The 27,365-nt window shown below is 41.1% G+C and overlaps 1 protein-coding gene across 10 annotated transcripts in view; it reads left to right on the top strand.

Annotated features, from left to right (window-relative positions):
* LOC130911283 (zinc finger protein 260-like) overlaps window positions 1-27,365 on the top strand; it is a 117,145-nt gene that overhangs the window by 24,993 nt on the left and 64,787 nt on the right. For all 10 annotated transcript variants that reach the window (XM_057829145.1, XM_057829142.1, XM_057829141.1 and 7 more), the window contains exon 2: window positions 570-968. In XM_057829145.1, the coding sequence (XP_057685128.1) occupies window positions 570-968 (399 nt within the window). The remainder of the gene's footprint in view (window positions 1-569; window positions 969-27,365) is intronic.

Here is a 27,365-nt window from a genome sequence, read left to right as displayed (position 1 = left end):
CTTGCACAACATTGGCGTCTTTTTACATTACTACAGTGGCTGCTGCTGTTACTGCTGGCCGAAAAAAAACAAAAAACAAACTAATATCCCTCTTTAAAGGGGATGGAGGAAGCGGCGGCATGTCGCCATGAATCTGTCGGGGCTGTTTGGAAGTGCGTGTGTGGCCGTGCGGAGTTGGAATGGTCAAGTCATAAGCCAATCAAACGTGCATTTGAGGGGGAAAAAAATGCACCGGCACATTCAGCATGTCCACTGTTTTCTCCTGATACATAAAATATAATGACCAACCTCAATGGGAGTATGTAAAACCCCCATGCTACACATTAAAACTGTTCAGACCTTACGGACAATCAAATTCTCATTATCTGTGTCAAAGCAGCTGAACAGGATTGGTAAAAAATATATACATAATTTTTAAATGTGATATCAAGCAGTGTCGTGGTAGATTATCACAAAATACGGATAAATACAAAGTAGGAAGAATATTTCTGAGGCAATAAATATTTTGGGGACAGAATATGTCAAATGAATAAATAAGATCTGGCCCATGTGTGTTTATGGTCTTGCAGATGCCAGTCAAGCGCATTGTCCTGAACGCCAGGAGTCTGCTCGCATTGGAGAAGAGGAGGAGGAAGAGTCGCAATTCATCAAGAAGGAGGAGGAAGAATTCGTCCACATTAAAGATGAGTGGGATGAGTATTTCATAAGAGTTGAGAACCCCTACATTGAGGAGCAGCAACAACCTAATGTCCTCAAAATGGAGGAGGACCCTCCATATGTTAAAGTGGAGGTGGTTGACATCCCCAAGTGGTCTGGTGAGCCCTTAAAGTGTTGTGGTCCGAGTGAGGCCAACAGAGAGGCTGAGCCTCCTAGTGGCAGCAGCAGCAGTTCAACAGAAAGATCCGAGGCAGACATCCTCTTTGCTCAACCATCGGATAGCGACGACGCCACATCGCACTCGCTGTTCTGTGAGTATCAAGTTACAATGAGGGGAGTGAGGGTCTCTGTCTGACGCGCTGTAAACAAGTTATTTGGTGGTGTTCGTTCAATCTGTTTGTCTTTAAGCGATAGTGTGTCCTGTTCTGAGTTGTTTGACTTCCAATTTTGTGTCATTTCTGTTGTAAACCATTGTTATTGATCAAAACTGCATCATTTGTACAATGTGTAAAAAACAGTAAATGCCCAATGTAAGTCATAACATTGAAGAAAAAGACCCAACTGTCTTCAACTTGTCTCAGAACTTTTTTTGTTATATTAGTTTCAATTGACTCTATTCTTGTAATATTTTTTTTAAATTTTAAATTGACCACTTCTATATTAAAATGACCCAAATTTAAAAGTGTACAAAAGTAGTGAACAAATGTAGTGTACAAAATAGTGTATATAAGTATTGCACGAAGGTATTGAATAAATGTAGTTATAAGTGTAAATGAACTCATGATATAAAGCAAATAAGTTTACTTCAAAGTTGGTGGGGACAATTTCAGCATGCTTAAAACTTGCTAGTGTACAAATGTAGTGTACAAAAGTAGTTAACAAAGGTAGTGTACAAAGTAGTGTATAAAAGTAGTGTACAATGGTATGAATAAATGTAGTAATTACTGTACAAAGTATTGAATAAAAGTAGTATACAAAGGTATGAATAAATATAGTACCGTATTTTTCGGACTATAAGTCAGTTTTTTTCATAATTTGGCTGGGGGTGCGACTTATGTGTGAAACTTTGCAATATGTACAATGGACATACTTTTTGGAATCCTCAGAGACTTTTGATGGTCCAGCTCTTCTTCTGACTTTCAGTGATCTACTATGCCTATTTATTACCTCCTGATTATGCTCATACTTTCTTTTACACATTCTGCAACTTCTCCAGTAATGTTTTTCTCTTTTTCAGTGTCAGTAGGAAAATCAGAGCTGGATCCATCAGAGCTTCTTGATGGAAGATAGACATCATCTGAAGCTGAATCACTGATTTCAGAGTCAGAAACATGATCCCAAGACTTAGTAGCATCATATACAGCAAACAAACAAACAAACAAAAAGTTTGACTTAAGTCATATTTGTCAGAATTCAAATATCAAACAGTTTGGAGCAAATGTTCAAATGCTTATGAAGACAAACATACCAGTGATGAATTCTTCAAAAAACAGGATTTATGCCATGATCTTGAACATACTAAAAGCACATTTAAAAGAACCATTAAAGTTATGTGAACATTTTTGCTTTAGTTTAACAAATATTTTCAGTAACTATTAATAAAAGATCTGTTTAAGTAATGAAAAATACAAACATTTGCATGTTACCCCAATCCATTTTAAACTGGAGACAGGCCCAGTGCAGTCTTCACAATTTTCCAAAGCACTGAGAACTGCACCAAACATTCTATGGTAGCACTAAAAAAAAAAAAAAAAAGAAGTATGACAATAAAAAAAGAGGGTTCAACACGACAGGAATACAGTGGGGCAAATAAGTATTTAGTCAACCACTAATTGGGCAACTTCTCCCACTTGAAAATATTAGAGAGGCCTGTAATTGTCAACATGGGTAAACCTCAACCAAGAGAGACAGAATGTGGAAAGGATAAAAAAAAACAGAAAATCACATTGTTTGATTTTTAAAGAATTAATTGCAAATCGTGGTGGAAAATAATTATTTGGTCAAAAGCTTGTGAAGAGTTACAGAAAACGTTTGGCCTCCGTTATTGCCAACAAAGGGTACATAACAAAGTATTGAGATGAACTTTTGATATTGACCAAATACTTATTTTCCACCATGATTTGCAAATGAATTCTTAAAAAAAAAAACTGATTTTCTTTTTTTTTTTTTTCCACATTCTGTCTCTCATGGTTGAGGTTTACCCATGTTGACAATTACAGGCCTCTCTAATATTTTCAAGTGGGAGAACTCGCACAATTAGTGGTTGACTAAATACCTATTTGCCCTACTGTATGTCTATGATCTGGAAGGTCCTCAAGCAGATGGAAGCCATCTAAATGGTCAACGCATCCAAGGGGGCAACTATTCTCTCTAAATGTCGGAGGAAATTAAACACCTTTTGCTGATATGGATTAAGGATAAAGAGATTAGAGCTGTCCCGACTAGTCGACGTCGTCAATGACAAATGCGTCGACGAGCACACCATTCCGTCGACGGTTAATAAAGGGTTAAAAAAAAATATATACAGTATATATGTAGAAAGTTTCGGATGGCGGAGCGCAAGCGGGTAAAGTGACACAAAGCCAAAAAAGCACACCATTGTAGCCAAAGCATGGACTTATTTCAACGAAACAAAGGAGGGTATAGACCCTACCCACGTGACGTCACAACTCCGCTCTCCTGAATGGTACCGCCCACTTGTCCGTCAAAACATAGTGCTAACCTGTTACGGCTACGTACATTTCTCCTATTTACGGCGTGTTTTTCTGCTCCTTAACATTAATAATCAAAATGGTGAAGGCGTGTGTGGCTGTTGGTTGCACTAACAGAGAAGATGGAAGGAGAGACTTGAAGTTTTACCGTATTCCGAGGGATCCAAAGAGAGCGAAATGGACGGCTGCAATTCGACGTGAAAACTGGGCAACAAAAATCACCACAGACTATGCAGTAGTCATTTTATATCCGGTAAGATGCATTTAAGATATACTTAGAGGGTTTTGGGCTGACAAATAACCACAATTAAGATAATTGCGAGGCTAATCGCCGACAACATACGACGTAGTACGACATAGTTTCAAATTCAAGATGTTTGTGACTTCCCTTTCTTCCACCATCGTTATTTTTTGAATAATATTTAGCTGGTACCAAGTGAAAGAAACTGGCCTCGTCTATGGGGCTGACAAATAACCACAATTAACATCATTGCGAGGCTAATCGCCGACAACATACGACGTAGTACGACATAGTTTCAAATTCAAGATGTTTGTGACTTCCCTTTCTTCCACCATCGTTATTTTTTGAATAATATTTAGCTGGTACCAAGTGAAAGAAACTGGCCTCGTCTACGGGGCTGACAAATAACCACAATTAAGATCATTGCTAGGCTAATCGCCGACAACATACACGTATGTATGTAGTGAGAGTGCTATCGCTAAACCATATAAACATTAAAAGCCTTAACTCCATTGACAAACGACATGAAATACATTAGACTTGACAGTGGATGTTAGCAATAACAAAAGATTTTGAATTGAAAATTTCGTAACTCACCTTTCCAAGCACAAGATAGATTCCTGCCGAATTTTCGTGGACGAGGACCTGTTTCACCCAACCAGCAACGAAGTATTTATAAGCCTCCAAGCTCTTGAAGTTTTTCATATTTTCGTGAGAATAGGCTGATTTAATGTGGACAAGATAATTGTAAATATCTGCGTAGCAGATGTCAGGCAGACAGGGCGAAGACAGTGGGTCGAAAAACATCGATTTGGGCATCAAATATGGATCTGGCGACTGTATAGAACGAAGCTTTTCCTCATAACGCCTTTTATGCAACAGATCCAGTGAGTTTGCGGCATCAGAAAGCACCGGGTCTTCCATGAAATGCATTTTAAATTCCGCCATCAATTGCAAACAATGCTAATACAGAGTCAAAATGACGGACAAGTGGGCGGAACCATACAGCGAGCACGTGGTTTTGTGACGTAGGTGGGTAGGGTCTATACTATCGTGTGCAGTCTGCAATGCCAAGCTTGTCGGCCACGAATGAACACCTGAAGAGTCGTCAGCCAGTTGTAATTTTAGAAGGTGACAGAAGACAACAAGCTGGCAGATCAGAAGTCCACATAACCAGTGTTGTTAATAACAGCGTCATTTTTGTCAGTTGTGAGTAATCTAATTAATCACTTTTCTCATCGTTTTTGGGCTTTGAAACGAATTAACCCAATTATAGTATTAAGTATTCTTTTGGGAAATCCCGCTCGACATATGACCATTTCATCTTAAAGTCCTGCAACAAATTAAATTCATATCTAGAGGTACAACTGTATTGAAACATTTAAACACAGGAAAGAGAAGTGCCTGCAAAAATCAAGTACATCACATGAACACCTGACACACTATCTTGTTGTCCGATCGATTAAGTACAGTGGGGCAAATAAGTATATAGTCAACCACTAATTGTGCAAGTTCTCCCACTTGAAAATATTAGAGAGGCCTGTAATTGTCAACATGGGTAAACCTCAACCATGAGAGACAGAATGTGGGGAAAAAAACAGAAAATCACATTGTTTGATTTTTAAAGAATTTATTTGCAAATCGTGGTGGAAAATAAGTAAAATATAGAAAATAAGTATCAAAAGCTTGTGAAGAGTTACAGAAAACGTTTGGCCTAAGTATTTGGTGTATACCAAAAGTTCATCACAATACTTTGTTTTGTACCTTTTGTTGGCAATAACGGAGGCCAAACGTTTTCTGTAACTCTTCACAAGCTTTTCACACACTGTTGCTGGTATTTTGGCCCATTCCTCCATGCAGATCTTCTCTAGAGCAGTGATGTTTTGGGGCTGTCGTTGGGCAACACGGACTTTCAACTCCCTCCTCACCCCGTGGCGTCAAAATGAAAACAAGAACGGGGAGCAAAAATCCCAGAACCACACGGGGGGACATAGTGAATGACCTACAGAGACCTGGGGCCACAGTAACAAAGGCTACCATCAGTAACACAATGCGCCGCCAGGGACTCAAATCCTGCACTGCCAGACGTGTCCCCCTGCTGAAGAAAGTACACGTCCAGGTCCGTCTGAGGTTCGCTAGAGAGCATTTGGATGATCCAGAAGAGGACTGGGAGAATTTGTCATGGTCAGATGAAACCAAAATAGAACTTTTTGGTAGAAACACAGGTTCTCGTATTTGGAGGAAAAAGAATATTGAATTGCACCATACCCACTGTGAAGCATGGGGGTGGAAACATCATGCTTTGGGGCTGTTTTTCTGCAAAGGGACCAGGACGACTGATCTGTGTAAAGGAAAGAATGAATGGGGTCATGTATTGAGAGATTTTGAGTGAAAATCTCCTTCCATCAGCAAGGGCATTGAAGATGAGACGTGGCTGGGTCTTTCAGCATGACAATGATCCCAAACACAAAGCCAGGGCAACAAAGGAGTGGCTTCGTAAGAAGCATTTCAAGGTCCTGGAGTGGCCTAGCCAGTCTCCAGGTCTCAACCCCATAGAAAATCTGCGGAGGGAGCTGAAAGTCTGTGTTGCCAACAACAGCCCCAAAACATCACTGCTCTAGAGGAGATCTGGATGGAGAAATGGGCCAAAATACCAGCAACAGTGTGTGAAAAACTTGTGAAGAGTTACAGAAAACGTTTGACCTCCGTTATTGTCAACAAAGGGTACATAACAAAGTATTGAGATGAACTTTTGGTATTGACCAAATACTTATTTTCCACCATGATTTGCAAATAAATTCTTTAAAAATCAAACAATGTGAGTTTGTTTTATTTCCAATTTCTGTCTCTCATGGTTGAGGTTTAACCATGTTGACAATTACAGGCCTCTCTAATATTTTCAAGTGGGGGAACTTGCACAATTAGTGGTTGAATAAATACTTATTTGCCCCACTGTATGTCCCTGTCCTCACAGGACTGCTTCCCGGCTGTCCTAATCTGTATCAAGTAGTTACGTCGTTCTTGAGCATCTTCATATGGCCAAACAAAGCTAAATTATTATTGAATTCAAAAGCATGACACCACAATAATACAGTCAACTCACTGTATCATCCTTGAATGATCCAACACCAGGACTGACTCCTGTCATCTCGGCCTCAATGCCGGCCACAGATTCCTGTGGATGAGTTAATAAACAAAAATTAGAGAGTACTTGAAATAGAAAAAAATATTTTTTATTCAATAAACAATATAATATAAAAATAATTCATTGTAAGGCTAAAGTATGTATTATTCCAGAGCTTCTGAAAGATTTATGGGATCATGGAGCCAATAAAGGTTTTATTTTCACCAAACCAACATGTTAAATCTAATGAGGGAAAACCAATAGGTGTTTTATAATTAAAGGTCTCCTCATAATGCAGGCGTGTCGGGTAAACTGCAGACACATACACACATACACACATCTTAGCGTACTGCCTGATCAACATTAAATATGAAGGTGGGGGAGGGGAGACAAAAAAAAAATGGTGTCCTCATAATGGAGGTAAGTCAGGTGAACACCTGACACACACATCTTCGCGTACTGCCTGATCAACGTTAAATATGTAGGTGGTGAACACCTGACACACACATCTTCGCCTACTGCCTGATCAACGTTAAATATGTAGGTGGGGGAGGGGAGACTAAAAAAATAGGTTTCCTCATAATGGAGGTAAGTCAGGTGAACACCTGACACACATATTAGCGTACTGCCTGATCAACGTTAAATATGTATGTGGGCGAGGGAAGACTAAAAAAATAGGTGTCCTCATAATGGAGGTAAGTCAGGTGAACACCTGACACACATATTAGCGTACTGCCTGATCAACGTTAAATATGGAGGTGGGGGAGGGGAGACTAAAAAACGGGTGTCCTCATAATTGAGGTAAGTCAGGTGAACACCTGACACATACAGCATAGCTTGCTGCCTATCAAACTATTCTGGCACAGTAAAAATAAAAACTTGCCAGGATTGAAAAATTAAACAAAATATTTTAAAAGAAAAAAAAATCACAAAAAGATTGTAGCCATTTTAAAGTCGTGAAAAAATTGTCATAAGATTAAGTTAAATTTTAAAAATATATATACACTTTTCAAATGTTGTTCTTAACACCAATCAGTGTGGTAATGCAAATTAGAATCACAAAAATACTGTCCACAAAGTGTGTCATCATTGGAACGGCCAAGTATTTCCAATATACGGTTTTCGGTTCTGGCCAAGAATTTTGCTTTCGGTACATCTATAACAAAAATAGTCCACTTACCTTATCATCATTTGATTCAACAAGACCGCGACTGACTCCTCTCCTCTTGGCCCCACTCCCACCCAATGCTTCCTGTGAATATGTTAATAAAAGAGCCAACTTAGCGATTCCATGAAAGAGAAAAAAAATCCAGAGGCACTGTCCCCGTTGTCCACGCGATGTTGCAGAGGTGTGTCAACAAAGACAACCCCTTAACATCGAGAGTCTTCATCCCACTTTGCTGCTGAGGAGCTTTTTAATCACCTCAGTGACTTCAACCCCGTAGGTGGTAGGACCCACCTCGGAGTCCCAAGGCTCTGCTTCCTCATGGGAAGGTGTGTTGCTAATGTCGAGGAGTATAAAGTATAACCGAGTATAAAGTATAAAGTATTTGGCCCACCAACTCACAACATCCCAGATTGAAGTCTGCAGCGCCCCAAACACACTATGCACAGTGATGGTGGTGCAATGCTTTCACTTCCTGAGATGCTGAGCGATGGACCAAATTTTCTTTGAAGAAGTCCTGATGTCGTTCTCGAAGGCTTTAGCAAACTCCTCGTATGCCTGCGTTTTTTGCCTCAGTGACCACCAGAGAAGCATGTTGCTTGGCCAGTCGATACCCATCAACTGCCTCTGGAGTCCCGCAGGCCAAAAAGGCGCAATAGGACTCCTTCAGCTTGACGGCATCCCTCACCACTGCTGTCCACCAGCGGGTTCTGGGATTGCTGACACGACGGGCCCAGACCACCTTGCGGGCGCAGCTACGGTCAACCTCTTCTGCGATGGAAGCGCGGAACATGGTCCACTGGGGCTCAATGTCCCCTGCTTCTCCCTGGACATGGGTGAAGCTCTACCAGAGATAGGAATTGAAACTCCTCCAGACAGGGGTTTCCGCCAGGCGTTTCCAGCAAACCCTCACAAAACGCTTGGGTCTGCCGGGCTCTATCACGCCCCTCCAGGTCCCACTGTCATTGCCCATGTGAGCATTAAAGTCCCCCATCAGAACAAGGGAGTCCCTAGAAACATACTCCCTAGCACCAGCTCAAAGGACTCCAAAAAGGGTGGATACTCTGAGCTGCTACTGTTTGGTACATTAGCACAAACAACAGTTAGGATCCCCCACCTAGGCAGAGGGAGGCTACCCTCTTGTCTACCAGGTTAGACTCCAATGTACACTAGGCAGCAAGACGTATGTACAACCCCTAGCAAAAAGTATGGAACCACCCGTTTCGGACGAGCACTCTCAGACATGTTATGTAGAACAAACTCAGATAAAGAGCTTGAAAAAAATAATTAGTTCAAAAGTGCATTTAGCATTCAGAAACACTGAAAGAAATGAATAAAAAAACATTGTGGTGGTCAGTAAATGGTACTTTTATAGCACAAGTGCAGGGAAACAAGTATGGAATCACTTCATCCTTCACTTGAGCTCTTAAACAACGTAAAAATGGCTCCACTGACCTCGCCTGGCTGTGATAGTTGCCATCGACTCAGCCAAAAGATTACAGAGTTGGAGGGAAGAATCTCCTTGCTCCACCTTCTGAGGGAAGACGAGCAACTTCTTGATTCGATGGTCGTCGCTCTAGGCCCCGCAAAAAATTCATCGCCCACTGCAGAACTCGACTCAACTGTTCCAATCACCTCACCGAAAAGTCCGTCCACTGCAGCAGCTGCTCACTGGTCCCACCTTGGCGCAAAGCCAAAAACACTGGCCAGCTTCACTCCTGCTTCCGGATACAGGCGAAACGAATCGGAACATACTCACCATAAAAATACACCTCCACCTCGTCATAAAAGTACTCCGCTACCCACCGCAATCACACTATATAATAGATTCTCGATTCTCGACGAGGATAACGGCGCTGCGTTTCAAAATGGCTGCCCGCCCCCTACGTCAAAGCCGAAGCTACCCACTCATCCTCCCTCCCAGAAACACCTGAGAACACCTCCGCTTCGCCTCTCTACAACAACCCCCTGCCTACAGTCGACGGCAGGGAAGCCTATCCACGTCACGGAACCCCCCCCCCACCACCATCACGTCTTCTCCTCACAACGCCAACTCAGCCGCCTCCAAAATGACCCACGTGCAATCTCCCCCTCGTCCCCTTTTCACCCCGAACACCTTAATAGTGGGAGATTCAATAATCCGAAATGTACGGTTTTACAATTCAATCACAAAATGTTATCCTGGCGCCACAGTCCCTGAACTACTAAATAAACTCCCGCCACTGTTATGCTCTCTCCCATCCACTGTCAACAGGATTGTTGTTCACATTGGCTCAAATGATACTTCCCACAAAAATTCAGAAATGACAAAACAACACTTTTTAGCCCTTTTTGACTATTTAACTAACTGTGGGAAACTCGTTTTTATCTCTGGCCCGATTCCTACCATGTCACGTGGTGTAGAGCGCTTCAGCAGAATTCTCAGTCTTCACACCTGGCTCCAGTCAACCTGTATCAGCCGCAATATTAACTTCATAGATAACTTCAATCTCTTCTGGAACCGCACTTCCCTCTTCAATCGGGATCGTATCCACCCAAATAGGATGGGATCGGAAATGCTCACAGGAAATCTCCATTACGCTATCCAAACATCCACACGTGTTCTCACAGCATGACTGTTAAACTCCTGCGACCCCTCCCATCACATAAATCCGACGACATCACAGTACCGGTTTCCGTCCATCAGCGCCCCTGTTTGGCCCCCTCTGTCGCTACAATCTCTACCTGTAAATCAAATTAAAACCGTCATCACCCACAGGCGGCGCCATGTAGTCAAATCAAGACAGATCAATTCAGCCAACCTCTGTCCAATTCCCATATCACCACTACCCCTTATAAAACAAAACATCCTGAAATTGGCGTTATTGAACTCCCGATCATTCAATAACAAAACAATGATTCTCAATGAATTCATAACAGATAGGAACCTAGACTTCCTCTGCCTTACTGAAACATGGCAAAAACCGTTAGAATATCTTTCTCTGAATCAAATCACTCCCACTGGATTCACATACTTGGACAAACCCCGCTCTGTTGGCCGAGGTGGAGGCATTGCTGTCATATACCGGAAGACTATCAAGACAACTGCCATCTCTATTCCATCCGTCCCCTCATTTGAACACCTGATCTTCAAACTCTCCGGCCCTAGTCCCCTGGTTGCTGCCACCATTTACCGTCCCCCCAAACCACACCCCTCCTTTATCTCTGACCTTACTGATCTACTAACCCAGTTGTTTGCCATCTCTCCCTCAATTCTTCTCCTTGGTGATTTTAATCTGCACATTGGCAGCACTAACAATAAACTGGCCACTGAATTTCTTGATCTACTACAATGCCTGAATTTCACTCAGCATATTAATTTAACCACACACAGTCATGGTCACATACTCGATTTAGTCTGCTCCACTAATCTTAATATCCAGCACTTAAACAGCTATAACCTTCACATCTCTGATCACCTAGCTATCACTATGGACATAGACACTCCTATTCCCATTACCAAACAAAACCGCACGATAATTTTCAGGAATCTTAAATCCATCTCTCCCACAGCTTTAACAGCCTCACTCACCAACTATCTATCCACCTCGCCCCCCCCCGTCAACTAATGACCCCACTATCCTGGTAAAATATTATGACACCATACTCTCTTCCTGCTTAAATCAGCTTGCCCCCCTTAAAACAAAAACAGTCTCCTTTACTCACTCTGCCCCTTGGTATACACCCACTCTCCGCCTGATGAAGACCAGGAAAAGACAACTCGAAAGACTCCATAAGAAAACCGGCTTAACAGTTCATCTACTAGCATACAAAGACCACTTACTGCAATACAAAGAAGCAATCAACACTGCCCGAACCACCCACTATGCCAACATTATTCGTTCTGCCTCCAACAATTCTAAGGCTCTCTTTTCCACCATCAACTCAATGCTCAAACCGCATGACAACACCTCTACTTCATTCACTCCTGAAAAGTGTTTATTATTTCTCTCATCTTTCCAAACAAAAATAGACAACATTTACAGTAACCTAAACACCTCCAGGATCCAGTCTACTGCTCCACCTTCCCCTCCATCTTTTTTACCATCTGCCTCTACGCCCACAACTATCCAGGAACTCACTGAGCTTTCTCCAATAACATCCACTCAACTTACAACCATTATGTCTGGAATGAAAACTGCCACCTGCACCCTAGATCCCATTCCCTCTGTTCTAATAAAAGACTGTCTTCCCGTCATCTCCTCACTTATTACTGATATCATTAACACCTCCCTACGCTCTGGCTCTGTCCCCAAACTTCTCAAACTGGCTGCCATCACGCCGATCATAAAGAAAACAGGTTTAGACCCCGACATCCCGACCAACTACCGGCCCATTTCAAATCTGCCTTTTCTATCAAAAATACTGGAAAGGGCAGTTGCGTCACAACTCCGAACCCACCTTACCGACAATAAGCTATTTGAACTTTTCCAATCTGGCTTCCGCTCACAACATAGCACCGAAACAGCACTTCTCAAAGTAACCAACGACATCCTCCTCTCCTCGGACTCCGGACAACTCACCATCCTCATCCTCCTGGACCTCACTGCTGCTTTTGACACAATCAACCACACCATCCTGCTCTCCCGACTAGAATCACTACATATCACTGGCACTGCACTTTCCTGGTTCCACTCCTACCTCACTGGCCGACAACAATTCATCAGCATTAACAACTGCACGTCCCCTGCTGCTTCCCTACCACAAGGTGTCCCCCAAGGTTCCGTTCTTGGCCCCCTCCTCTTCATTCTTTACATCCTCCCCCTTGGTCAGATCATCCGCAAATTTGGACTGCAATTTCACTGCTACGCCGATGACATCCAAATATACATCTCCACTAAAACCATCTCACACAGCACTAAAACTACACTCCACAACTGCTTCAGCGAAATCAAATCCTGGATGCAACTTAACTACCTTCAACTCAACAGCAACAAATCTGACATAATCATCATAGACCCTACAGCTCACATCAAAAACAGTCAATTCTCCCTTACCATCGACAACTGCACCCTCCCTATCTCAACACACTCCCGCAACTTAGGTATCATCTTCGACAATAAACTAAGATTCGATCAGCACATCAACCACATCACCAGAACCGCCTTCTTCCACCTTAAGAACATAGCCCGCCTCCGCCCCTCCCTCACCTACTCTGCTGCAGAAACCCTCATACATGCATTCGTCACCTCCAGACTCGATTATTGTAACAGCATTCTTTTCGGATCTCCAGCCAAACTCCTCAATAAACTACAATATATCCAGAACTCCGCTGCACGCCTTCTCACCCGTACCCCCTACAGGAATCACATTACCCCCGTCCTTCACAAACTGCACTGGCTTCCCATCTCACACAGGATAAATTTCAAAATCATCCTTCTCACATACAAAGCACTCAATAACTTGGCTCCTCCTTACCTCACGGACCTTCTCTGTCCCCACACCCCCTCCCGTCACCTCCGTTCATCTAATGGAAACATTCTCGCACTGCCCCCGCAAATAACACACCGTACTTGGGGGGACAGAGCCTTCTCCATTGCTGCCCCCTCACTTTGGAACGCACTCCCTAAAACCATCCGCACCTGTTCTGATCTTCCCACATTCAAAAAATTGTTAAAAACTCACCTTTTTAAACTAGCTTTTAATGTGTAATTCTTTCCTCTATTGTTTTGTACTGCTCACGTTGTGTGAGTTTTATTTATTTTTTTCCCTCAACTGTAAAGCGCCTTTGAGCACCGGTAAAAGCGCTCTATAAATAAAATGTATTATTTATTTATTATTACTTCAATCATCCTCATTCTGAGGAAAAATGTACGGAATAATGAGAAACAAAGAAATAACACGTCTCTCGTATTTAGTTGTACCACCTCTGGCTTTTATGACAGCTTGCAGTCTCTGAGGCATGGACTTGATGAGTATTCTTTATCAATTTGGTGCCAACTTTCTTTGATTGCAGTTGCCAGATCATACTTGCAGGTTGGAGCCTTGCTGTCGACCATTTTTTTTCCCAATTTCCACCACAGGTTTTCAATAGGGTTGAGATCTGGGCTATTTGCAGGCCATGACATTGACTGGATGAGTCTTTCTCCAAGGAATGCTTTAACAGTTTTAGCTCTGTCGCATGATGCATTGTCATCTTGGAAAATGATTTCATTGTCCCCAAACATTTTCAATTCAAGGGATAAGAAAGCTGTCTAAAATTTCAATGTAAACTTGTGCATTTATTGAAGATTTAACCACAGCCATCTCCCCAGTGCCTTTGCCTGAAATGCTGCCCCATATCATCAAGGACTTAGGGAATTTTGATGGTTTCTTCAGGCAGTCATCTTTGTAAATCTCACTAACGGCACCAAAGAAAAGTATGATTCCATATATTTTTCCTCAGAATGGAGTAATTCCATATTTATTTCCTTGCACTTGCTCTATAAATGTAACATTTACTGACCACCACAATGTTTTTATTCATTTTTCTAGTGTTTTAGAATGGTAAAGAGTTGCACTTTTGAAGTAATTCATTATTTTTTCAAGCTTTTTAGCACAGTTTGTTCTACATAATAAAATGTCTGAGTGCTCGTCCGAGACTGGTGATTCCATACTTTTTGCTAGGGGTTGTAGTCGTAATATATGATGAATATATTAAGCCAGCCAAGTCACTGTGCTAGTACAAGTCATCACTTACCTTTTCTGATGCTGGCTCACTTTTGTGAACCTTCAGATCACTTTGCTCTTCACAAGGTGCCTGAAATTACAGAGAAAATGCACCGTCTCAAAATACTCTCACTTAACTTAATTTGGGAACATAACAGGAAGCTTGAGTCAAAAAGATATTTTTTGCAGCCTGACAATTGAAATATGGAACCCACAGTAAAAGAGAATATTTATACACTCTATATATTTTTTTTAAAGTCACAAAAAATAGGCGCCAAAAACTTTCGGCCGAAAATAACTAAACTTGCATTTTTGGTTTTCGGTTAAAAGAAACTTTACCACTGAATAGCGTGAAGAACCATAGTCTCTTTTGCTGACGTAATCAAAACACGGCAAGAAGCAACACTAGTGGCTCACAGCCAACATGTCTGCGGTTTAAAAGTATTTTAGTGAATCAAAGAAATATATAAATTATTAAATGAAGGAAAATAAATTTGCTTTACCGCGGCTACATGCGCGTTCTGACGTTTCCTTTCCAATGATGTCCCACGTCCCATCAAGTACAGTGCATTTGAGCCAATGCGTGAGTAGTTTAGAAATTAATCAAGCGAACAGTACTGAAATAAAGTACGATTTAAATGCAAATACAGTGGGGAGAACAAGTATTTGATACACTGCCAATGGGAAAACCCATTGGCAGTGTATCAAATACTTGTTCTCCCCACTGTATGTGCATTTGCTGTGGTTTAGAACAATAGGTTTATCGTACGACCACTTCCTCTTTTTGTCACATTTTTTTCCCCGAGACTTCCACACCCCTCTGCCAGTCGCCGTTTAATTCGCCCGGGATCGGTTTCGGTCTGCTTGGTCGCCACTACAAAATCATCCGACTCATGATCAATTCCGCTTCTTGTACATAAACACACCAAGTCTCATTTTAAGGAGAGATTGTAATAGCCTTGTAAAGAACTTTACTAGTTTCGTCGAGAATGTAATAGTTTTTTGTTGTTGTTGTGAACTATATACATACAACGAGATCTCATTTAGCTTTGCAACTGGAGGGGTGAGACCCATCTTTAGAGTGTCCCAAACTTTCATTCATCAGCATTCATCAAAGTTTCATCGGCCATGACGTGTGTTGCTATGATGACGCCAGAACCATTTAGAGTTTGACACAAAACGCTCACTGCCGCTGGTAACGCACCTTCCCATGGGGTTTCAGAATTGGCACCTTTCAAACAAAATGTCTCGTGCCTCCTGAGTTGTAGAACAAATGCCAAAGCAAAGGGCATTAATTGGAAAGTAAATAATTTATCAAATTATATAAAACATGAATTATATACATTTGCATTTTTGGCCTTTCGTTTTCAGCCAAGTGTTGCCAATATACGGTTTTCGATTTCTGCCAAGAATTTTGCTTTCGGTACATCCATAACAAAAATAGAGTCCACTTACTGGTTCATCATGGGATGACACAAGACCAAGACTGACTCCTGTCCTCTCAGCCTCACTCCTACCCAAGGCTTCCTGTGGATGAGTTAATAACATAGCCAAATTCGATTCATTGAAACAGAAAAAATATGATACATTCAATAAACAAAATATGATGAATATATTTACGTAGCCAAGTCACTGTCTAAGTACAAGTCACCACTTGCCTTTTCTGATGCTGGCTCACTTTCGTGGACCTTCAGGTCACTTTGCTCTTCACAAGGTGCCTGAAATTACGCAGAGGAAATGCACAGTCTCAAAATACTCTCACTTCATTTAAATTGGGACTATAACAGGAGGATTCAGTCACATTGAAAAGATTTTTTGCAACTTGACAATCAAATTTTGCATCATACAATAAATAACATGAAAACATTTACTCACCATTGAGCGCCATGGCCAAGAGGAATCACCATAGTTATAAGTTATTTCTTCTCCTGGAAAGATTTCTTTGATAGCGAACAGACACAGGTGTGGTCTCCCTCGAACCATGATTCTTTTGACTTTGCAGTTTGGATGAACATGATCATCATTCACTAGTCGTCCCAGTGTTTGGTCTTCTTTTGAAGCATTTATACTGTGGGGAAAAAGCAATGACTTTAAACTTGGCTTGTGGTTCCATTATTTGAAGGGTATTCCGGAAAACCACAATTAAATAAAAACAGTTAATTTATTCATTTTCCATGCCGCTTTTTCCTCACGAGGGTCGCGGAGGTGCTGGAGCCTATCCCAGCCAACTATGGGCAGTAGGCAGGGGACACCCTGAACTGGTTGCCAGCCAATCGCAGGGCACAAGGAGACGAACAACCATTCACGCACACACTCATACCTACGGACAATTTAGAGTGTTCAATCAGCCTAACATGCATGTTTTTGGGACGTGGGAGGAAACCGGAGTTCCCGGAGGAAACCCACGCAGGCACGGGGAGAACATGCAAACTCCACACAGGAAGGCCGAAGCCCGGGATTGAACCCTTGATCTCAGAACTGTGAGGCGGACGTGCTAACCACTCAGCCACCGTGCCGCCACAGTTAATTTAAAAACAAGCTATTTTGTTTTTCAATAAATGGTGCATAATGTATCCCTTACTCATATATTGTTAAACTAAAGTCCTGATACCTCATAATATAAAGAAGTTACAATACTGGTAAATTAATTAAAACTAGATAGGGGACTGTAGATGACTATATGAAAACTGTTCTAGTACAATAATTCCCTAAGACAGGGTCAGGACCCAAAGTTCATTCATGAGAGATTCTATTTGTACTTGAAATAAATTAATCTGAAACTATTTAATACACAAGTTTTAGCCTTCTAATATGAACATTAAAATACATTTTTGGGACTATATGCTACTTTAGATACTTCTTTATAGTCAAATTTATATGCCTAGATTTTCCTTCCACTGCATATTTAATTCAATCAGGAGAGCAACTTTGAATTACCAATGACGACACCAAATAAAGGGTTAAATAACTCAAAGGGTTATGCAACTCCAAGTCTTCTTCCAAACCACAATGGGTGCCCCAAACAGCTGTATTAAATCCGAGATCAGCTGATGAAATGAGTTCAGGGTTCTTGCACCATTTTGTAGAACTTAATGCTTTTAAAGACATTTTTAAGACTTTAAAAATAGAATTTAAGACTAAAACATCTCAATTTTTGAAGAAGGAAAAAACATTTTTACTGTAAACGCAATTGTTGCCACAAATGGTATTTTTCCAACTATCATGTGGGAATCGATGGCTTTAACCCCTTTTGTCCTAACGAAAAAGTTGCTGAGTTTGCATTTGGGGTGGAAATCTGAATACCTCACGATAATCATAATCATAACAATGATCTCAGGATATGGCGATAAAACAATTATTGATATGTGGGTCAGGAAATCATTGTATGAAACAAGCAATAAGCAAAGAAAAAAGGTCTTTATATCTTTCTGCTGTGAACAGGAATGAGTTTATCAATAATGTTCATTCGCTGCAACACTCCCACTTCAAATGGATTGGACATCCATGGCCATCAGTTGTAGCTAATAGCAGGGAACCAATTCATTTTGTGGCATTTGACGTCATTTTCTGCTGATTTTCGGTCAATTCCTTTTCCTGTTGAGGCATTTATGGGTCACTTCCTGTTGATTTGGGGGCATTTAAAAGTCCCTTGTAGTCTATTTTGGGTTACTGAAAAGGAAGTGACTCAAAACCAACAGGAAGTAGCCTGTAAATGCCCTAAAATGAACATGAAGTGACTTGTCGATGCCCACAAAAGACTGGCTGTGGATGCTCTAGTTTCAGTAACTGGATTGTACGTCGAGTGCCGTCAATGGTAGCCAGAGAGCTAAGGCAGACACGACACTAATGGAAGATTTTGGTCGCAACCTGTTGGTTCCTTTCCCCCCCCCCCCCCAAACAGTGACACCTTTTAAAAATGATATATTGATTCTTGGTGGAAGCATATTGATAACCTTTGGCCCACAAACTACCATGATATTCCACCTTTTCAATATATTGTCACATCCCTACTTTGTACCGGGCACTTTTGTTATTTTGACCAGGGGCCAACCACCGCTTACATAAAAGATATTCGGTCCATTTTTTTTATTAAATTCCAACTTCCCCATCTCTGCATAGTCCCACTCACCTCTACAACCGCGAACAACCAGGAAATGGCGTCATGTCAAGTCGCTGACGTATGCTGAGGTAGTGGACAACGTACCGCATAACATATTAATCCAAAACTCTTGTATATCGTGCACGGCCATTGATAAAACAAATGCACACCATTAGAGGTTTTACGGAAGACGGTCATTTCCCTGGCATTACATGCATCGTCTGGAAATGTAATACCTACTGCAATTTTCCATTAAATTGAAGGCAATTTAAGACCTTAATGATACGGATTTTAAATGTAAGACATTTTAAGACTTTTTAAGGATCTGCGGGAACCCTGCAGTTATTCATGGTGCAGACTTGTTAGACCAGAACCCTTATTTTAACAGAACAAGATTACTTTCGCATTTTCGAATATGCTACTGCATTTTATCTCATAAATATATATATTAATTTTTATGGACAAGTAACAAGGAAATAACTGGGCAAGATACTTACCAATATTGCTTTCCATTCCATATGAAATCAAATGCATATTTGTTGCTTTTGTCATCTTTTGGGTTCAATGTACTGTCTTGCAAATACCGCTCCCTGAAAAAAAAAACAACAACAACAACCTTTTCTAACCAACCTTATTTGTGGTCGTCTTTTCAAGGGGATACCAGTGGAATAATTATTAACTCGCCTGCTGAGAAAATGAACTTTGTGGACTACCAAAGGAAAAAGTTTCCAAACAGCAGAGTTGCATGGCAACAAGTTGTATTTAGTAATAAAACGGCCCCAAAGGTCTCCTGAAGCCACCATATATCAATTAATCATGGACACTGTGCTTTTAAATTTAACTGGAATGTTTGACCACGGAAGCATTTAAACCTACAAAAGAAAGAATTTTTATCAAGCATTTGTTGGCTTCAATAGTCTTGCATGAACTTGCACAAGCTTCTTTGAAGCCACAACTGGTTGCTTAAAATCAATACTGTGAGGAAATAATTTTAGTGTGTTAATGATGAGTAGGGGGGTGGCTTAGGTCACACTGGGAAAGTAATGAGGATGAGGTTTGAGCGTCCACCATCCAGAGGTTCTGCAGCAGGGGTGTCCAAGTCCGTTCCTCAAAGATACATATCCAGCCTGTTTTCCATGTTTTCCTCCTCAGACACATCTGGATCAAATGATCACATCATCAATCGTCCCGATTATTTGATTCAGGTGTGTTAGAGAAGGAAGACATGGTAAACAAACCGGATAGGTGACCTTTTAGACACCTGGATGACGCCGTGCAACAGAATTAAACGGGAGAGTAAACGACTATGGCACAAACACATTATTATACTTAGACTGTAGTGTTTAATGTCCTATAGACGAACATTGACGTCCCTTTAACCTGCTGACTCGTTTGCCTAGTTGCAGAGTTGACGAAAAAGTATCTGAACTCCGTTAAAACAGCCAGATAACTTGGTGAAATAGAGTTAGTAGGGAGAGTAAATGACTATAGCACGAACACATTAATACAGTTAGACTGTACTTTAAATAGCTTTTATCAAACATTTGCCCTACCTCCTCCATTAAAGGGACATTACATGTGCTCGAAAAGCGTCGGATCAAATCCACTCACCAGCCAATCACTGACAGCGCTTCCCTCTGGAGCTTCCGGGTTGACGCCAACGGCACTCCTCCAATCACTGCGGAGAACCTCTTTGATTGACGTTTGACTGACGTTGAGAACAGCCAATCGCTGACCAATACGTCACTAAAGTACTCCGCCAATGAAGTCCGCTAAATTTGTGTGTTCTTTTCCCGCGTTTGTGTCTGAAAGCCCAATGGCGGGAAATTTTTTTTGCGTGTATGACTTCGTGTGTGAGACACAAATATGTCGGGTTTCCGTACTTATGAGGACATGACGAGAAAAAGCGGGAGGATGTCATTTCCATTGTTCTGAATGCATTTACAGTGCTTGAATTACCGGGTCCCGATAAACCGTTTGGTCCTGGTAATGCTGGTACGTAAACCGATAAAATGTCCCGCTAATGTAGCGAAGCCAACGCACGCACGCACACACACACACACGCACGCACACACGCACACACACACACACACACACACATTCATTCCAGCCTGCGCTTCCTTGCAGAAACTGTTTAACTAGTTAAACGATGATTGACAAATGCCTGCCCGTGTGAAGTCCGTTTCTTTGGCAAGATCATAGACATCGTTAACTTTAATAAGCAAGTGCTGCAGTGACTGAGAGCTGGGAGAGGGGATGAGTGAGGCTGTGCGAGCGAATAAAGCAGAACAAAAGCTTGTGGATTGAAAAAAAAAAAAAAAAAAAACTATCGCACGTCCTTGCGATGGGACTATCGCGCATGCGCACATCGCGATGGCGATGTTTAAACGATATATCGTTCAGGCTTACTGTACACTTATTCAGCATGTTCTTCTCAATTGTATTTTTATATTAAATTGCCTTTGAAGATGACATGTCTGTTCTATATGTTGGGTTTTATCAAGTAAATTTCCCCCAAAAATGCGACTTATACTCTGGTGAGACTTACTATATGTTTTTTTTTTCTCTTCGTTGGGCATTTTATGGCTGGTGCGACTTATACTCAGGTGCGACTTGTAGTCCGTAAAATGCGGTAAGTAGTAGTGCTGCAACGATTAATCGATTAACTCGAGTATTCGATTAGAAAAAAATATTCGAATTAAATTTTATTGGTTGGAGTATTCATTTAATTAAAATGCCGTTGTAATGATTTATTTTGAAAGTGTTTGCGTGCAGTTTTATTGATTAGGGTGGATACACTGCCCTCTGGTCTGCCTCATTTCACATGGCTGAATCCAAGTTTTTGTTTGAGCTAATGTTTTTAATGCATTTGTAATTTCGTTTAAATATATACTTAGCCGTTTTTTGTGGGAATGTGTTTGAACTTTTTGTTAAGAGCATTGTGGAAAGAAAAAAAAACGTAAGCATTTTATAGCATTTAAGCTAGCGGACTTTTGCTATGTAAGTTAGTTAATTGTTCTTGTGTTGTACATAGATCCTTATTTTTTTATACCATTTGAAGCTCAGCTCAGGTATTTTAATATTTATGTTCCTTATCCGATTACTCGATTATTTGAACTAGCTAGTTCATCGATTAATCGACTACTAAAATAATCGATAGCTGCAGCCCTAGTAAGTAGTGTAACTGAACATGATGTAATGCAAATAAAATTACTTGAAAGTTGGTGGGAACAATTTCAACATCCTCAAAAGTTGCTAGTGTACAAAGGAAGTGTACAGAAGTAAGCAGTAATGGACAACTGAAATTTTCTATTATAATTCCTTAACGTGGCACGATTCACTATTAGTTTCATTAAGTCCCAATGCAAACTTACGCCCTTGCTTTACGGTTGACTTGCCATTTTAACTCCCTTCGCTGCCACTGACGGCGATCGACATTATATCCATTGGAAAGCCTGTTGATTTGCCCAAACGATGGCATCCAAAACACGCAACGTGCATTTTTCTTCTTGAAAGGCTTAAAAAAAGATGTCAAGCCATCGTCGGCTGACAACGAGCGCTTTGTTTGAGACAGAGCTATTTATTTCCAGTGGGTCATTTGTTTGTGTGCTTGCTCTTATATTTATTATTTTTTTGGTTGTAAAACTTGACAGCTAGCAAAGCCCCGCTGCTTTTCCCCAAATTAAAAGTACAGTGTTACCTATACATCCGAAATTAATTCGTTTCAGGACCTTGTTTGCAAGTCGAAATGGTCGTATTTCGAGCAGAATTTTCCCATAGGAATTCATTATAATTGTATTAATTCGTTCCACAGCCCAAAAACCTACACTAAATCCTTAATAAATACTGCTGGTACTATTACAAATGGCAATTACACATAGCAAAACGAATACAATATAAATAAAAATCAAAATAATAATAATAATAATAACTAGGCCTGCAAGCAGGACTGAACGGGCCCTCGCAATCTAGCGCAACTCGGACGTCACGCAACTCGGACTGTGTGCAGGTCAGGCTGGTGGCAGATCCTCCTCTCTAATCATCTCATTAGAACCTAACATGCTCGAAAGTCGCCTATTTACATTCCCACACCCAAGAGATAAAAACCCCTATTGGAGAGAGTACTACAAAAAAGGAGCCACTACTGAGCTGTGCAGCCAAGCCCTTATTCAAAACCCAAAATTAATCTTCTAACTCGGCCAATTCGACCAAGTGTGCCAAATACTGTGGCTCTATAAGCTGCCTGAGTCTCTGAAAAAAAATATTTCCTTTAAATGGCGAACAAAGGGTCGTCACGGCAACAGACAGAGACACGTGGACATGGGCCGTAAATAAGTATTTTAATAGGTCTTGAAACTACAATGACCAACCTGAAAAGAACTGAACATGTATTGGAAAAACGAGTGACTTTCTATTGCCACTAGTTGGCGCTGTAGGTTTGATGCAAATGACCCCTACAAGGCCCTTCAGGGTATGACTCTCAACAAGCACGGGAAGTTTGCCGCAGATATGTTGTATATCTGCCGAGTTATGACTGTTCAAAATTTTTGGAGAGAAAAATTATTGACAGTCATTTTCACTTTCCTGTTTGGACCCCTCCGCTTACACGAAACTTCAATATTTTTCATCAGGCACCTGAAGACAGGTCTTAAGGCTTCCCTTATGCAGGTTTAAGGTCGATTGATTTTTTCCCTTGGAGGAGGAGTGTGTCCCGTAAAAAAGGGCATTTCCTGTTCCCACTAGGAGGCGCCAGGCACAAATGGTAAATTTTCAATCCAGTCGTGCTCAGGCTGGTATACCTCACACACACGGCAGATTTAAAATAGATTGAACGTTGTATGAGGGAGTTATCAGTCATTTTCCGAATTCGGTGTTTTGGCGAAAAAATGGCCGACTTTGGCACCCCGCCCAGGTCAGGCCCGTGAATGAAAACACACCATTTTGATAACTTAAGATTTCATATGCCTCATGAACAGTCTCGCCAATTTTGAGAATGATCAAACTAATTCCCTAGGTGCCAAGGTGTAAAATGTGCACACTGTAAATCGATAAAAAATTCACATTCAATCCAAAATACCCGATTTCCTGTTGGGTTTGGAATACGCATGCAAGAGACTTTTTGGAGCAGTTTTGTACAAGATATTGACTCTCCGAATTTCATCCATCTACGTTGAAAAAACCTAAATGGAGAGGCCTTTTTGAAAATTTCAAGGGGGCGCCACTGAGCCATTTTGTTACATTTTTTCGTAACGTTGCAAGATTATTGATCGTTATGCAAAGCTGCATGTATGTCGAAATTTTTGTGAGTTTTCGTGCATGTTCAAGCCTCCAAATGTAAACTCCTACTGTTAACCGATAAAAATTTCACATTTGATCCAAAATACCCGATTTCCTGTTGGATTTGGAAAATGGGTGCAAGAGACTTTTTGGAGCAGTTTTGCATAAGGTATCAACTCCCCAAATTTCCTCACTCTATGTTGGAAAAACCCAATAGGAAAGGCCTTTTTTAAAACTTCTTTCTGTCGCCACTAGTTGGCACTGTAGAGTTGATGCAAATGACCCCTACACGAACCTTCAGGGTATGACTCTCAACAAACACGGGAAGTTTGGCGCAGATATGTTGTATATCTGCCGAGTTATGACTGTTCAAAGTATTTTGCGAGACAAATTGTTGACGGTCATTTTCACTTCCAGTTTGGACCTCTCCGCTTCTACAAAACCTCAATATTTTTCATTAGGCACCTGAACACATGTCTTGAGGCTCCCCTGAAACAGGTTTGAGGTCAATAGATTTTTTTCCCTTGGAGGAGGAGCCTGTCTCGTAAAGAAGGCCATTTCCTGTTCCCACTAGGGGGCGCCAAGCCTAATGGGTAATATTTCAATGCAGTCGTGTTCAGGCTGGGATATCTCATATACTTGCTAGAAATGAAAAAGATTGAACGTTGTATCACGGAGTTTTTAATCATTTTCTGAATTTGGTGTTTTGCCCAAAAATGGCCAAATTTGGGACTACTCCCAGGCCAGACCCTTGGATGAAAACTCACCATTTTGAAAACTTAAGATCTCATATGTCTCCTGTATAGTCTGACCAATTTTGAAGACGATCCAACTATTTTCTTCAGCGACAAGGTCTCAAATGTAAATCGATAAAATTTCACATTTGATCCAAAATTTCCGACTTCCTGTTGGATTTGGAATATAGGTGCAAGAGACTTTTTGGAGCAGTTTTACGCAATGTATCGACTCACCAAATTTCATCGTTCTACGTTGAAAAAACCTAATAGGAGAGGCCTTTTTGAAAATTTCAAGGGGGCGCCACTGAGCGATCTTGTTAAAATTTTTTGTAGATTATCAAAATTTACGCAAAGTTGCATGTATGTGCAAATTTTGGTGAGTTTTCGTGCATGTTCAGGCCTCCAAACGTAAACTCCAACTGTGAACCGAAAAATTTTCACATTTGATCCAAAATATCCGATTTCCTGTCGGATTTGGAATATGGGTGCAAGAGGCTTTTTTGAACAGTTAGGCATAAGGTATCTACTCCCCAAATTTCATCGCTCTACGTTGAAAACCTGAGAGGAGAGGCCTTTTTGAAAATTTTAAGGCTCAAGGGGGCGCCACTGAGCCATTTTTTGAAATTTTTTCAAAACGACACAAGATTATCAAATTTTACGCGAATCTGCACGTATGTGCAAATTTTGGTGACTTTTCGTGCATGTTCAGGCCTCCAAATTGGCCATTTTCATTTGCCATGAAAAAAGAATAATAATAACTAGCCCTGCAAGCAGGACTGACGGGCCCTCGCGTATGGCGCAACTCGGACGTCAAACAAAGTCGGAGGGCAGGCAGGTCGGGGCGGTGGCAGTCGACAACAGACAGATATCCAGGCAGATATATTGCATGTCTGAATGTTCAGAATTAGTGGGGAGAGAAAATGGCGACGGTCATGATGACTTTCTTATCGGACCCCTCTGCTTTAACAAAACAAAAGTGTTTATTAGGCACCTGAACACGGTCATTATGACTTTCCTATTGGACCCCTCTGCTTTAAGGAAACAAAAGTCTTACCTGAGTATAAGTCGCATTTTTGGGTGAAATTTACTTGATAAAATCCAACACGTAGAACAGATATGTCATCTTGAAAGGCAATTTAATATAAAGATACAATAGAGAACAACATGCTGAATAAATGTACAGTGTACAGTGCATAAACAACGAAATGCGAATATACTGTCCTCACCAGGACGCTACCGCTCAGTCCTGGCTATAGACAGCGAACTCCAAAAAGACAATTCTGGATGTCCGCATAATTTGTTGAATCAATTTGGTCCTCGATAGCAAACAGGTTCACATCACCGTAAATAAATGATAATTACGTACTATTACAGCAAAAATGTAACAGATTAGCATGCGTTCGCTAGCATTAGCACACCATTCAAACAACCACACAACTGGCTGTAAGTGTCCGCTCGCGGGTGGAAAACACACAACAACAGAAAAGATGATACACGCAGGCGTTGCCTCTGTAGAGATATTTTAAAGGCATAAACAATGAACGTAGGTTCGCAGCCGTCTTTCTCTCTCGCTAACTAGTCCACTCACTCACTCACTCTCACTCACTCACTCACTCACTCACTCACTCACTCACTCACTCACTCACTCACTCACTCACTCACTCACTCACTCACTCACTCACTCACTCACTCACTCACTCAGAGCTACGTGGCTGTCTGTCTTCTTCTGGTGTGCGAGCGCTTATTCACGTAAACAAGTGCGAGTGCGCTCCCAGGTGGGCGTGAAAGCGCCACAAACTAAATGCATCCATTTCAATATAAAAAAGTCAATTATACAATTGAACATACATTGCCAAAGGCAGAACGCGAATGTGGCCATAGCTATTAACAGTTATTCAGATAACTATCGCATGCTAACAAGTTTACAAAACCATCAGTCCAAAACACCAAAATAACACGGGAAATTATATCATAATGTGTTAATAATTTCACTCACCAGGGGGCACCAGGCCTAATGGTTTTGTAAACCTGTTAGCATGCTATAGTAATCTGAATAACTGTTAATAGCTATGGCCACGTTCGCGTTCTGCCTTTGGCAATGTATGTTCAATTGTATAATTGACTTTTTTATATTGAAATGGATGCATTTAGTTTGTGGCGCTTTCACGCCCAACTGGGAGCGCACTCATTATTATTTTTTCATGGCAAATGAAAATGGCCATAGCTATTAAGAGTTATTCAGATAACTATAGCATGCTAACAAGTTTACAAAACCATTAGTCCAAAACACCTAAATAACATGGGAAATGTTATCATAATGTGTTAATAATTTCACACATAAGTCACTGCTGAGTATAAGTCGCACCCCAAACCAAAATATGAAGAAAAAAAAACACAACTTATAGTCGGAAAAATACAGTAGTCTTTTACTGAATTGTATTGTCAAAAATAAGACACATTTGCTCCCCTGACCAGGAAAGGGCCGTGAATGAAATGTCACCATTTTGATAACCTAACATCTCATATGTGTCATGAACATTCATTCATTCATTCATTTTCCATGCCGCTTTTCCTCACGAGGGTCGCGGAGGTGCTGGAGCCTATCCCAGCTAACTCGGGGCAGTAGGCAGGGGACACCCTGCACTGGTTGCCAGCCAATTGCAGGGC

The sequence above is a fragment of the Corythoichthys intestinalis genome, unplaced genomic scaffold (genome assembly GCF_030265065.1).
Source record: "Corythoichthys intestinalis isolate RoL2023-P3 unplaced genomic scaffold, ASM3026506v1 HiC_scaffold_24, whole genome shotgun sequence".
Lineage (NCBI taxonomy): Eukaryota > Metazoa > Chordata > Actinopteri > Syngnathiformes > Syngnathidae > Corythoichthys > Corythoichthys intestinalis.
The sequence above is the reverse complement of the archived record's forward strand: the minus strand, read 5'-3'. Positions and strand labels throughout refer to the sequence as shown.